The 13,243-nt window shown below is 52.9% G+C and overlaps 1 protein-coding gene across 1 annotated transcript in view; it reads right to left on the minus strand.

Moving 5' to 3' along the window:
• Positions 1-774: 774 nt before the first annotated feature.
• PFDN1 (prefoldin subunit 1) overlaps positions 775-13,243 on the minus strand; it is a 31,509-nt gene continuing 19,040 nt past the window's right edge. The window contains exon 4 of the mRNA XM_041397961.1: positions 775-928. Within this exon, the coding sequence (XP_041253895.1) occupies positions 845-928 (84 nt within the window). The 3' untranslated portion in view covers positions 775-844. The remainder of the gene's footprint in view (positions 929-13,243) is intronic.

Genomic DNA, 13,243 nt, shown 5'->3' on the forward strand with positions numbered 1-13,243 from the left:
CAGCTGTCAGCGATCAGGAGTGGAGTCCCTGGGTCATCCTCCGCGGTGGGGGGAAGGTGGGGCAGCAAAGGGCCAGCCCAGAGTGTGAGAGCACCCGTGTGCCTACGGGGTGACAGCAGGGGGGGGCGGCAGCGGGACCTGGAACCTCCGAGATCCCGGGAGCCGCCGGGAGGCGCTGGGAGAGCGGCGGGGGCCGGGCCCCTGCGCCGCCCACAACGGCCACACGGTGGCGATGTCCGGCCGCGCAGCGCGGCCCTGCTGGGGCGGGAACGGAGCGGGACACAGGGAATGGAGCGGGACACAGGGAATGGAGAGGGAATGAGGGAACGGAGCGGGACACAGGGAATGGAGAGGGAATGAGGGAACGGAGCGGGACACAGGGAATGGAGAGGGAATGAGGGAATGGAGCGGGACAGCAGGAACGGAGCGGGAATCAGGGAATGGAGCGGGAAGAGGGAATGGACCAGGACAGCAGGAATGATCCCGGGCAAGAAGAATGACCTGGAGCAGTGGGAATGACCTCCTGGCACACTCCAGCCTGAGCCTGTTCCCACGCCCATGTCTGTGTCCGTGTCCATGACCATGGTTGTGTCTGTGCCTGTGCCAGCCTTGCCCACCTCCCTCTTCCCCCAGCAGGACTTTCCCCAGTGCCCACACCAGGCAGCAGGCAGTGGGTATCCACAGGATGAGGATACAGCAGGGATGCCCTGCAGGCCCCTCACCCCAGCTCCTCCCACCACCCCATTTCTCCATCACACCCACAGGGAGAGCAGCCACAGAGACACGTGCTTGTTTTATTAAGGTGGGTGGGGGGATCAGGAATGGGGATCAGCCAGGGCTGCCACTACTGTGCCCTGCGGGCCATCAGCATCTCCCGGATATTGTCTTCTGCTTCCTTCACGCTCCGCTCCAGGTACGACTTCTTCTGCTGCAAGGCAGAAACCAGAGGTAAGCCAGGATGCCCCAGCCCTGCCAGCACAAAGCTGGGTACCGGGCCCAAAGCCACCCAGGCAGAGCTGTGGGTGCTGGCTGGGGCACCCACCACTCTGCAGGTGTCCCATGTGGGGACAGCAGTTACTCATTCCCAGAGGCACAGACACAGGGCAATGTCTACACAGACTGAATTTTGTTCCCCCCGAAACCTTCTCAGAGCTGCCAGGGCTGTTGCAACAGTGGCTCTGAAAAAAGTGGGAGCCATGAACCTCAGCAAGGAAGGAAATCAAATCAGATCCTATAACTTTTGGAGCCTAGAGAGGGACTGACATGCCAAGCCTCCTTCTGGAGACACAGCAAAACCCTCTCCTTGGGCACAAAAGATTCTTTTTCCCAGCTGGGCCATTTTCTAACCCTATATCCTCCTTTATATCAGCAACTCCCTGCCACCATCACCAAATACGTGCTTCCTTAATCATCTGTAATTAGGCTAGGCTTGGCAGGGAAGCAGCCCCAAGCCGTGCATCCCCAGATAGGAATTCAGTGTGCAGCGTTTTTTCCTGCTAGTCTGGGTGCTCCTCTGTGGCTGGAAAAATCAGCACTTGGCTCTTTTGACTATTTTCTCTGGGTTTCCAAACAACAGACGCAACAGTCTCCTCCGGCGTTGCTGTGAGCACAGGCTCCCGTGCTGCCCATGTAAAGCCCTGCCCTGGGCCATGCCAGCTCCCACTAAGCACTGGCAGGATTGGCATTAAATTCCAGGAGTCCAGGCCTCCACCCAGAGCATCCTGCCAGAGGCTCTGCCAGACACCAGTGCCAGGAGCCCAGTACAGCAGTGCCCCCCAAAGCCCATCCAAACCAGGGACAGGTGAGGGGCAAGAGCTGCTGTGCTGCCCTGAGAGCCTCACCCTGACTTCTGTGAGCCCATGGGACTTGTAATGCTGAAAATCCATTAGCCCATGGAGCAGTCCTGCTGCCACCACTGCCCCTCCATCCCCCTGCTGTGGCACAGCTGCACACTCAGCTGGAATGGCCCTGCCATGAGGACATATCTCCCAGCCCTGCTTCTAAAGGCTGAAGGGTTTGCATTTAAATCCTAAAGGCTGCTGGTGACAGCCAGGGCCAGGGTTATGGCCCAGGGTTCCTTTTCCCTCTCCATGGTCCCCAGGCACGTGGGGTCTCTTTCACTTACAGGAACTGCTTTTGAGGAAACCACAGGGAGAAGAGCCACAGGTTCCCACTGCCAGTGACTCAGTGACACACGAGCAGGACTCTGTCACCACCGCGCTGTCCCCATTCTGCCTGCACAGACGTCGAGGAATTTCACTCATAGGGAACTGAGTCTGAGGGCAGCAAGAGGACACAGGCCCAAAAAACCCTTGTGGCTCAAAGCTTTACCTCACTCTGCTGACCAGAGGAGGATGGCAGCAGTAGTGCTGGCTTCTAGGGGGTCATTTTTTACTGAAGTTTTTTCTTAACACCATTAAATGAGTGCATGAAATGGTCCTGCCCTCCTGTCCTCTCCCCTGCCCCTGTCTTCTGCTCCCACCAGGCAGGAGGAGACAGCTCCAGAGAGCAGCTCTCCACAGGAACACTGTCCAGCACAACTGGGAGAGCCCAGGAGAATTTCAGACATCCCATCAGGAAGCCTTGCTGGTGCCCATGTGAGCCCCACTTCCATGAGGACAAGGGACCCTGACACAGCAAAGGAGCACCCATATGGCCCATATGTGGACCCACACTGCCCATCCCTGCACAGTGACATGCTTTGCCTTCCCCATGGTAAAGGGCTTGAGTTTAAGGCCATTTCTGCACTTAGACAGCACCTGCAGTCCCAGCTAGGGCAGGATTCAGGGAATTTTTCTTTACCTCAATTACCTAACTTCCGAGGCACAAGAATCTGGGCTGGTCCCAGTACTTTTACTCCCTCCCAGAAGCAGTTTCCAGAGTCCCATCTCTGGGCTCCAGGAGCATCCTTCGAGCATCAAGGGGAGCCCTGCACCCGCAGCCAGGGGCTGCAAACGCCCCGAGCTGTCCTGCAGCCAGGCAAGGAGCTGGGGCTGGCTCCCACTCCAGCCCACAGCCCGGATCACGGGCGAGCGAGGAGCAGACGGGCGCCACATTTTCCGAGACACGTGGCAGAAGCGAGGTGTTTGTTCCCCAGGAAGGGGGAACTGCAGCCCGGGTTCTGCTTCAGTCATCGCCGGAGCAGGAGCAGGAGGCTGCTGCAAACCCCTCCTCACTTCCATCACCGGGGTCTAGACAGGAAACTCCGTCTCTCCCAGGGAGCAGCGCCGAGCGAGCAGCTGACACACTCTGCCTACTCACACCAGAGCCCGAGACACGACAGCACAGCTCTGAAGTCATGCTGGAGGCTGTTCCGGTCCAGCCAGACCTGCCAGGCTGCTGGTATCTGTTCCCTGAACACCACCCTGCATCCCCAACCCCACCTCCAGCTTCCAGCTCTCAGCTTGCATTTGCACCCACAGCCCGAGTTAACCCTATATCCTCTGAGCCCCAGTTTGGGCCAGCTGTGGCTGCTGTGCATCAGCTGATGCATTTCCCTGGGAAAATGTGTTTGCTGCTCCAGGAGATTATCCTCTGCTACCTGTACCATGGCAAGTGCAGCCTGTGGGAATTCCCAGGGCAACGTCAAAACTGCACTGCTGGTTCTGGTCCCTTGTGAAACCAAAGGTGTCTGCTGCTCTCTGAAGCCTCTGGTTTCACTCCTACAGCTGTAGCTCCAGTGCTCACCAGTCAGGAGCCCAAGGGGACATAGCAGCACACAGGCCCTGTGCCACTGGCTTTGGTGGCTGCATGACCTGCAAGCTGCTGACCCAGAGCTCCTACTCACTACTCCCCACATCAGTGCCCTAAACTGCCCCCACCCTCCCCCAGCTCCTGTGAGCTCCTGGACAGGTAAGGTGGGTGCCCAAACTGGCCCCAGATGCCACTGCCTGAGCCACAGAGCTGCAGGGAAGAACAGAGAAAGGAGAGAGGCTTTGAGAAGGCAGCAGGGGGAAGTTGCCACATGACACTGAGCTCCCAGAAAAGCCCCAGCTTCCGTCTGACAAGAAGGGCCAGGCTCCACAGGAGGCTGGGCAGTGACCCTAGTGTGCTGCTGTCCCCCTGCAGTCTCGCCAGGAGTGTGGCAAGGCAGTGACAAGGAAACCCGGAGGGCACGACAGGAAGCAGCTGGTGTGTCAGCCACGGGCTCCAACTGCAGCAAGGGGCCGGTTCCTCCTCCTGCTTCACAACTCCCACAGCCACTTGCTAGAGAATTATTTTACAAAACCCTCTTGTGGGGTATTACTGGGACTTATTTCAGAGGAACAGCCTCTGACCAACACTGCCAGGCCCTGGCAGCCCCCCGCTCCCAGAGAAAGGCCAGTGCATTCCCATGACCCAGGCACAGCTCACTCACACAGGGAGGGATGACCCAGGGCTGCAGGTCCTGTCAGCACTGGAGAAGCTTCTCCCCCACAGAGCAAGGAAGGGGAGCTGGAGGCTGCACGGGAGAGGGTGCATGGGAACAGAGCAGGATCTGCAGCTACAGGTTTCCAGGTGGACAGCACGCTCCACATGCACTCCAAAACTGCGCCAGCTGACCTGATCCAGCCCAGGACAGGCTCTTGCATCTTCATTTCTTCCTGCCACAGGCCACCCACCAGTTCTCATCCCCTCTCTCCTCTGTGGTGACAGCCCCCCTGTTCCCCCTTCTGCCCCACACAGAAAGGGCTCTGCCACCTGCACTGGGACACAAGACCAACACGTGGCCATTGCCACAGCCCAGCGAGGTCTGGGCCACCTGTAGAACACTGACAGGGTGCAAACCCCCAGAGGATGTCCCCAAAAGCCAGTGCAGTCAATGCCTCCCAGCCTTGTTTCCTAATTCCTTTAAGCTAATACCACTCCCAACAACAGTTCCTTCCCCAGGCAGGAAGGGCTGCAGCACTTGGGAACAAGACAAACCACAACCCTGATGATCTGTCTCAAAACTAGCCCCAAAGGAAATGTTCTCACCTAAATCTGCTTTCTGGAAAAAGAATTGCCATGCTAATAGCTGTCTGGCACCAGGACAGACAGCAAGAAGATCCCTCCTTGGGCAGCAGAGCCAATCCCACCAGCTGGGTCTCCCAGCACATCCTGGGGGCTCAGAAACTGGACTTAGCATCTCTCCTACCCCTGAGTATAGATGTGTCACCAACCTGGACCATACTCCCCTCTGCCAGCTCTCAGGAGCCTTCTCCACCTCCGAGGCTTCCTGCAGCCTTCCTAAAGAAGGTGTGCAGGGCAAAGGGTGTGTGTGGTTCAGCACAGCTACACGGACTAAAAACACTATCTCCCACAGCTGGAGGTGCACCCAAAAATGGGACTGACCACTCACGCAGCCCCATCTGACAGGCAATGCACATCCATCTCCCATGAACCCTTCCCAGGAGGAATGGTGGCTGTCCAGCTGACAGCTCCACAGGCAGAGCTCCAGGCCCTGGCAGGGAAGGCACCACCAGCCCCAGCCCTGCCTGCGAGGAGGAGAAGGGAGGGTGGGGCACTGATAATCCATGGGCCTGGTGGGATGCTATGCCCACTGCCAGTACACTCCCAGACCCCTGTGGGGGGCTGCAGGCGATGGCTTTGGGGGTTCCATCAGCGCTGGCTCCTCTGCGTTTGCTGGTGTAGGAAGTGCAGACTCCTGGAAGCAGCAGCTTGGCCGGCCCCAGCCTGGGGCTGTGCGGGCAGCACCACGAGCCAGCCCTCGCTGTGCACGCTCCTGACCGAGGTGTGCTGGCGTGGCCAGCCTGTGCCCTGGCACGGGCGGCTGCAGCCAAACAGCATCAGAGCACTCGCCCTGCCACCACCCCGTTCCTCAGCTCTCCCCTGCCCTTCACTCCCCACCCGAGCAGTGCCTGCTCCCTGACCAGCTCCGCGCTGTTTGCTTTTGGCAGCAGCTGTGGAAAGACTAGATTGAATGCAAATACAATTACAGCTCACACCCCGAAGAAGAAAAGGAGCTGTGGTTAACAGAAGTGGCCGGTGGCCTTTTGACACGGTGGGAAGTCACCTCCTGCTCCGGCCTCCCACCTCCGCTCCCATTGCATCACGCTGCTGGAGAGGCCGGTGCTCCTCAAGATGACGCACCCGGACCTGGCATTCCTGGCAGATTAAAGAGCCAGCATCCACAGATTCCACAGCAAGAGAAAACTATTAATCAGCTTTTCTTGGATGGGCTTTTGATGATCAAAGCACTGTCTTCCCCCCAGCACTGTGATTCAGACGCCTCTGCCTTCAGGGAGAGTGGCTTGGCCGCTGCCAGCCCTGCATGTGGCAGGGCCTTGGCTCGAGCCAGCGGAACAGGGCACAGCACTGTCACCCACTCCAAGAGCCCAAACAGCCCTGTGCTCCCAGAGGGAACAAACACAGCAGCTCTGCCCATCCATGCTGCCATACCCTCCCCCTCACAGGTGAGTTTCCTGTGTCAAGTCATGGTTTATCATTCAACATCGACTTCTGCTCTTCAAATTCCACTCCTCTCACGTCACCTCTGCAAATGAAAGAAAGCTTCAACCTCTGACCTGCAAACACAGATTTGCTTAAGCCCAAACAAAAATGTTTCCATGGAAATTTTAGGATCTAGTATTGGAACATGCCTATTCATTTCAGCCTGTTCTTTTTTGCCCCCATTTGTGTTTTTTAAAAAACATAATAGTGTTTTTCTATGAGCTTGTTTTACGCCCAACTTGGACAGGGCATAACAAGCTGACAGGTCTCTTCCCAGAGAATATCTCCCTTCCCATGGCTCTCAGCATGCTTGGCTACCAGCCACCAGATTCTGGCATCCCACTCTCACACTCAGAAGGCTTCCGTTGAGGAACACTGCAGTCTTCAGGCATGATGCAGTGCCTCAAACAGGAGCCCTGAGACAACTCATCCTGTGACACCTCGGCAAACCTCTGGCTAGCCAAGAACTTCTGTATCCCCCAAAGTTAACTCAAACCATTTTTGGCGTTGCCTGAGAGCTCTGTGGGAAAGTGATCAGCAGATCCTGAGCTAGAGTTGGGAGCACATGGTTGACTGGAGAAGGATCTTCCCTTGGAGGATGGCAAACTGTGCTGCCCATGCACAGGGGGCCAGGCAGCAGCAGCCCGAGCTGCCTTCACTCTTGGGGCCACCACTGCTGTTCAGGGGTTGGCAGTGCCCAAAATCCCTGTGGAGAGCAGCACTCCAAGCCCTGGCACATGCACCCCGGGGAAGGCAAACATTTTGGTCAGACTAAGCTCATGGAAGATGATGTGCTGAAGACATGTGCTCTGTTTAACAGGATTTCACTTGGAACCCCTGAACAGCACCCAGCTGCTCCTGCCCCAGGAGAAGCTGAAATAGTGGACACCAGCAAGGGGGTGGGGTAGGTCTGCAAGCAGCCCTACGCCCTGATGGGTCCACCCAGCACTGGTCCTCACCCAGTTCTATGCTGTGGCACATGTACACACTGGGAATTACTACTCTACAGCAACCACCAAATATTTAGATAGACTTCAAGACTTTCCAAGCAGTTATTGCCTCAGGAAGTTGCCCAGAGTTTGCTCAAGAACGAATGGCCTGGAATAGGAAGGGAGCCCAGCTGGTTTCTGACGACAGCTGCTGACAGAAGCGTGATGCCATATACCTAAGAGGAGAAGTGATGATTCAGACCCTGGTGTTTTTCCTCATCTCTTCCTTCCACAAGGTAACGGGGACCCACAGAACTATCTGGGTTAGAGTGTAGAGGAGAAAACATCAAGCATGCAACTACATTTGCCAACTCAAGAGAATCCTTACAAGCACCTGCCTAAAGAACTGCTGGTGCAAATCCACCATCACTGTGTACTGATCCTACCACAGCACAACCAGCTGGGCTTCCCCCATCATCACTGAAGCATCTCGAGGAACATACTCTGAAAAAGCTAAGCTGGAAAAACCCCAATAACTTCCATTCTTGGTGCCTTCAAGAGAAGAAAGGGCAAGGTAAGGGGCAGAAAGCCAGGCTGCCTGCCAGCCTTTCTGCCCAACCCCAGCCTCATGGCAGCAGCACTTCACATGAACTCACTGTCTGAGCCACAGGACAGCACTTTCAGCAGAGATGGAGACAGCTGCTCTTGGTGAGTGGGAAATGATGGATTATTCCAATGAACTCCTGCACCCTAGCCTGATGTGAACTACTACAAAAGCAAGTCGATGAGAACCTTTCAGTAGGTGGCAGCAGAAATGTATTATCAACCCAAAGGATTCCTTTAGGGACACCCCTTCTTGGCACAATTCCCCATTCAGAGCAGTTTCCAGGAGTACATTGCTCCAGGTCGGATACTGCGCCCTAACCAGGTTATGACAGCAGAGTCAGGTCAAACAGAGAACCTGGGGAGGGGAAACTCACACAGATCCTGAAAACCCCCACGTTCTGTTTCGGCGGAAGCGTCCCTCACCAAACTGCCTCTTGCAAAACGTGCTGAGTTCCCTATCCCAGTGCCTCAGTTTCTGTGGTCCTGCAGAGCTGGTGTGGCTCATCAGGATCCCTCCTGGCAGTAGGACTTTTGCAAAACCATACCACACCTTTCAGCTCTTACAGTCCTGGCCAAGCAAGGCCACTTGAAAAGAAAAATCATTTTCATACATTTCAAAGACAAATCAAAAAGATGGTGTCAACTCCCAACTAGCAGCATCCCCCCCCACCCAGTTCAGACAGCCCTGAGCTCAGAGCAGCCACATGCCCACCACCAAGGCATTAGGGACAGAGCAGGGGGTGACCCAGCAGTGGGGACAGCAGGAAGCATGACGGTGAGGGCTGCCCTGCATACCTGGGAGCAAGGTGTGGCTTTGTACAGCTGACTCAGGGCTGGGTCAGGGCTCCAACAGGCAGCAGCACGCTTTCCAAATAATTGTTTCCTGTTCTCCCCAGGCGAGATGGAGGAGGATGGAAGCAGGATGGAGGTTTATCGGGCACAGATAATCCCCCTCCCCAGAGCTGCCTGGCACAAAGGCAGCCAGGAGCCACTGCAGGGGCCTGGTGACTAAGGCAAGGACAGCAGTGCTGGGTCTGTGACTAATTATTACTCATGCAAGGAGGAATTTGGAGAGAGACCCGCATCCAGCTCAGCTCGTTGCTTTGGATACTTCTGCAGCCATAAGCACAAAGGAGAGCTTTGACAATGAATCAGACCCTGCTCTAAAATGAAAGACTTTTCAACCAACTTGGTGTTAAAATGATTTCAGTGTAATCATAAAGGCAGCTTAATGCTAATCAGAGGAAACAAGACATGTTTTCAGGCTCAGATGACTAAATGTAGGTTCTGGATGGACAAAACCATTGAGACACAGCAGCAGAAGTGGGTTTTTATTAATGCATAATGTGTTTCACTTTCCTCTGAATTACAAAGGAACGTGAGTGGACTGGCAGGAGTTACTTGAAAAGTTTTCTCTGTTAGGTTGTTGGCGGTTTTTTTAATCAAGAGTAATTCCCCCCACAAAAAAAAAAAGTAAAAAAGTTCTGAGATGCCTTTATTTTGAAAGCATGTCTATAACTAGCCTCTAAAGGACTTAAAAGGAAGCAAACAACCCCCACATTAATTATCCTCTTGCTTTTAAAATCTACAATTATCTACCCAAAAATAAAGGTAGGAAGAGTGAAAGCAAAGTCATGAAATTCCAGTCCTTCCTTCATAAAGCCTTTGCCCTCTCAGCTGGTTTGTGTGCTTACTTTGCAGTCTGCAGTACAGGGAAGACTAACAAAGAATTACTAATTAAATGACTGCTTGCAAAAATCTGGGAGTTTGAAAACTTGTTGCAGTGAATGATTGCTCCAAATGAGAGATCCAGCCTGGCCACTGCATACCCACACACATGTGATGATATAAATACACGTCATTGCACTCAAATCAGCATTACCCACAACCATTCTTCACAAAAATGTAGTGAGACATTAGTTTTTATAAGCCATCCCAAGCCTAAAGTGGCAGATGACCCCTCAAAAGAGCTGGGAATCCCCTTTCCCCTTTGAAATGTGAGAATTTCTTCTCCCTGTGCTTCTAAGATTCCAACATCATGTTTTGCAACCAGTGACTTGTGCACTATTTAACACATGACAAGCTTCTTACACAATTTTCAAAGCAGAACATACTGTTATTTGATCTTTATCTAACAAATTTAACACAGGACTAAGAGCCAGCTTTTAAACAGATCCACCTCCTTCCCTGCAGATACTGAGGAGCACGTGCTGCCTTTAGAATCTGCCAGGTGCTGGCTGCACACAGCTGATTTCCATCTGTCTGCAATGAAAGGTGACAGTCACACAACAGAGAAATACCCATGAAGTTCAGCTGTAAGAATACAATCCTTTTGCCACCCTCATTTTTGACAAACAAGACAGACCTTGAGGCTTTAAACATTAAAAAGCAAGTGAAGTGAATGATTCCTCACAGCTGTGAAGGCCTGTTCTTCATGTAACCATCACCAGAGTCAGTTTAGGGAACAGAAAGAATTAGAGAGCATTAGCTATGCCCCAATTCCTCCAGTATTTACCTTAAATTGTGTGGCCCCAGTCCAATGTCACAGGGCCTCTCCACAAAGCAGGATTTTGGGCTGGTAGCATTAGTTGTGTGTCCATTACACTCTCAACCTCCCCAGTGTTTTGTCATTTTGAAGCCTATTTTTCTCATTGCTCAGAGTATCTTTCATTTCAAAAATCAGGAATGAGAACAAAGATTCTTCTCTCTGTAAGACACCCAGACCTATAGGGAAAAAAAAATGAGCTTTGGCTACTCCCTTCTTCAAAACAAGGCTCTCATGGAGGGCAGACCACTGGTAACAGCTCTGCCCATGTAGGCTGTGCTCTGCTCTCCCACGGGAGTGCCTGTGGATGCTCCACAGCTGACAGGCAGGCAGCTGGACCACCCATGTCCTCAAAAAGCAAGCTAAGCCTGCAGCTTTGCAGCCTGGAACACAGGAGCAACCCTCAGTGAGGGCACAGCCTCAGACATGGGATGACATCAGCCAAGAGAGTCAAGATGAAACATTTCCCAGCAACATCACCAAGTCCAAATGTCAGTGTCCAGAAGGACCTGCCCAGACACCTGCAGCTGCCTTGACACCCAAAGCCAGGCTTTGGCCTGGCCTGGTCTCCACTGAGGGGCTCTGCAGCTCATCTTCACCCTAACATCCATCATTTGTAGAGATCCCATAGCTTCCTCCTAAAATGCCCATGCAAGCCCAAATACTAACCCTACACAGTAAACTCACTTCCATACTCCACCTGTCCCCACCTTTGGTGTCCTGCCTCCCTCTACAGCAAGCAGAGGGACTGACCTTGCCTGTGCACACATGGGGAAACAAGAGGCAACTTCAGTGACAACGTGTTTAAAATCCTGCTCCCAGTACGTGCACACATGCCAGCAACGGAATGAGGGAACAGCACCCTCATCCAAAGTAGAGTCTGCTCCAGGCTAATGCACAGAGAGTTATTCTTGAGGCTTCCCCTCTCCAAAGCAAACAGGAGCATTCCTTATTTCCCCCTGTTTAGTTAAAAAGCCCACCACACATTCCTGGGCACTGGCCTACCCCAAGCAAACCATGCGATGAGAACTTCTGCGCCGTAAATCCCTGGAAGAAATTGGTCTAACTTGGGAACAGCCTAACAATTGCTACCTTCTGATGAGCGCTTTGTGGCCTGCAAAGAGCACCACAAATCTCAAGAGACCTGTTTTCACATCGTTAAAGCCACCCACAGAATTGGCCTCCATGCTGAGGGTTTCAGTAAAAAATGAAGGAGGGTTGGAGCACGTTGGAGGCTGGGACCACACCGAGCAGGTCCATCCCAGCCATACCTGCCCCAGGCTCCAGCGCTGCTCCCCAGCCACACCTCACCTGCCAAAATCTTTGTTCCCACAGGGGAAGAAAACACTGCTGTGGCAACTGTCAGAGCAGACTCATCGCAGGGGGGGCACCGCCACTCCGCCTCAGGGCCGCAGCAAAGCCATTTTAAAGCTCCCAGAAAAAGAAGATTAGAGAAATGGAAGCCGCAGCACGAGCAGGTCTGTGCTCAGGCAACACCGGGGAACAAGTCAGTGGTCACCTTAAGGCATTTCAGTGCAGTCACTGTGTAATTTCACCAGCTTTGCAAACATCACCTGAGGCTTTAAACATGGAGCACAGCAGTGTTTGAGAGCACAGTGTTCCTTCCTCCACCAGGAAGGAGTGCAAAGACATTTTCTGCATGGGATAGGGAAATTTGACATGGTGTTTTAGGGCTCGCATGAAGGATTTCCGAATTAGAAATCAAGCCTTTACATACAGCTTTCTTGATTATATTTTCTACTCCAGCCAGCCAGAGAAGAAACCAACCAACCCTTTATCTGGGCAGCAGTAAACTTTCAGTCTCCCACAGGCATGTGAAAGAATTGCCTGGGAAACAAGCACACAGCTATGCTGTGGTCAGAGTTTAAAACCAAAATCCAATTCCCCCCGAAAGCTGCAGGTTGCTTTTGCCCTTTTCCCGAAGGAGCTAAATTCAGTGGCACACAGCAGACGGAGCTGCCCAGCAGAGCCTCCCCCTTATTTGTTATTTTTAGCAATTTAGTCTGACAACGCCTGACAACTAAACAAGCTGAATATAGCAGGAGAGAAGGGGACTATCAGATATTATCAGAGAAAGCACACAGTGATAATCACTTTCTCCACCCCTAATGAAGAATCAATTTTCCATGTCTTTATAACATCACAGAGTTTGTTCTTTTTAAAATGCCACATTTAAAAACAGAATCCATCTAGCCCTACAATGGAAACGGATAACATTTCCTGAAACAAAGCATTGTTCCACCCCTCACATATCATGTTTCCTTAAAAACAAGGGAAGAAAAACATTACTTGGTTTTTCTCCTAATACTGCACAAACATTGCTGAGCTAAAAAGAGTCTGTGCTCATCCCTTTAGAATGCTTTCAAAATAGATTTAACACATACCCCTTGTACCGTGAAACACAACAAGAATTTGATAGTATCAGGACTGGAAAAATCCAATCCTGCTAAGCAGGGACGTGTCCCATGCCGGTGTGTGAGGGAGCTGATGGCACCAATCTCTGGAGGTTTGGGTAAGCCCCGTTGGCAAAGCTTGCCAGCAGGCACAGCTCCTGTGCCAGCAAGCCTGGGCAGTGTGTTTGGATTCCAAAGGATTAGATACAAGTTGTGAAGTTCAGAAAGCCACACAGGTGCATATGGAGTTGGCAGGCTGAGAACATTGGGGCTGTTCAGCCTGGAGACAAGGAAATATCACAGCACCTTCCATGACC

The sequence above is a fragment of the Onychostruthus taczanowskii genome, unplaced genomic scaffold (assembly GCF_017590055.1).
Source record: "Onychostruthus taczanowskii isolate IOZ18803 unplaced genomic scaffold, ASM1759005v1 scaffold14, whole genome shotgun sequence".
NCBI lineage: Eukaryota > Metazoa > Chordata > Aves > Passeriformes > Passeridae > Onychostruthus > Onychostruthus taczanowskii.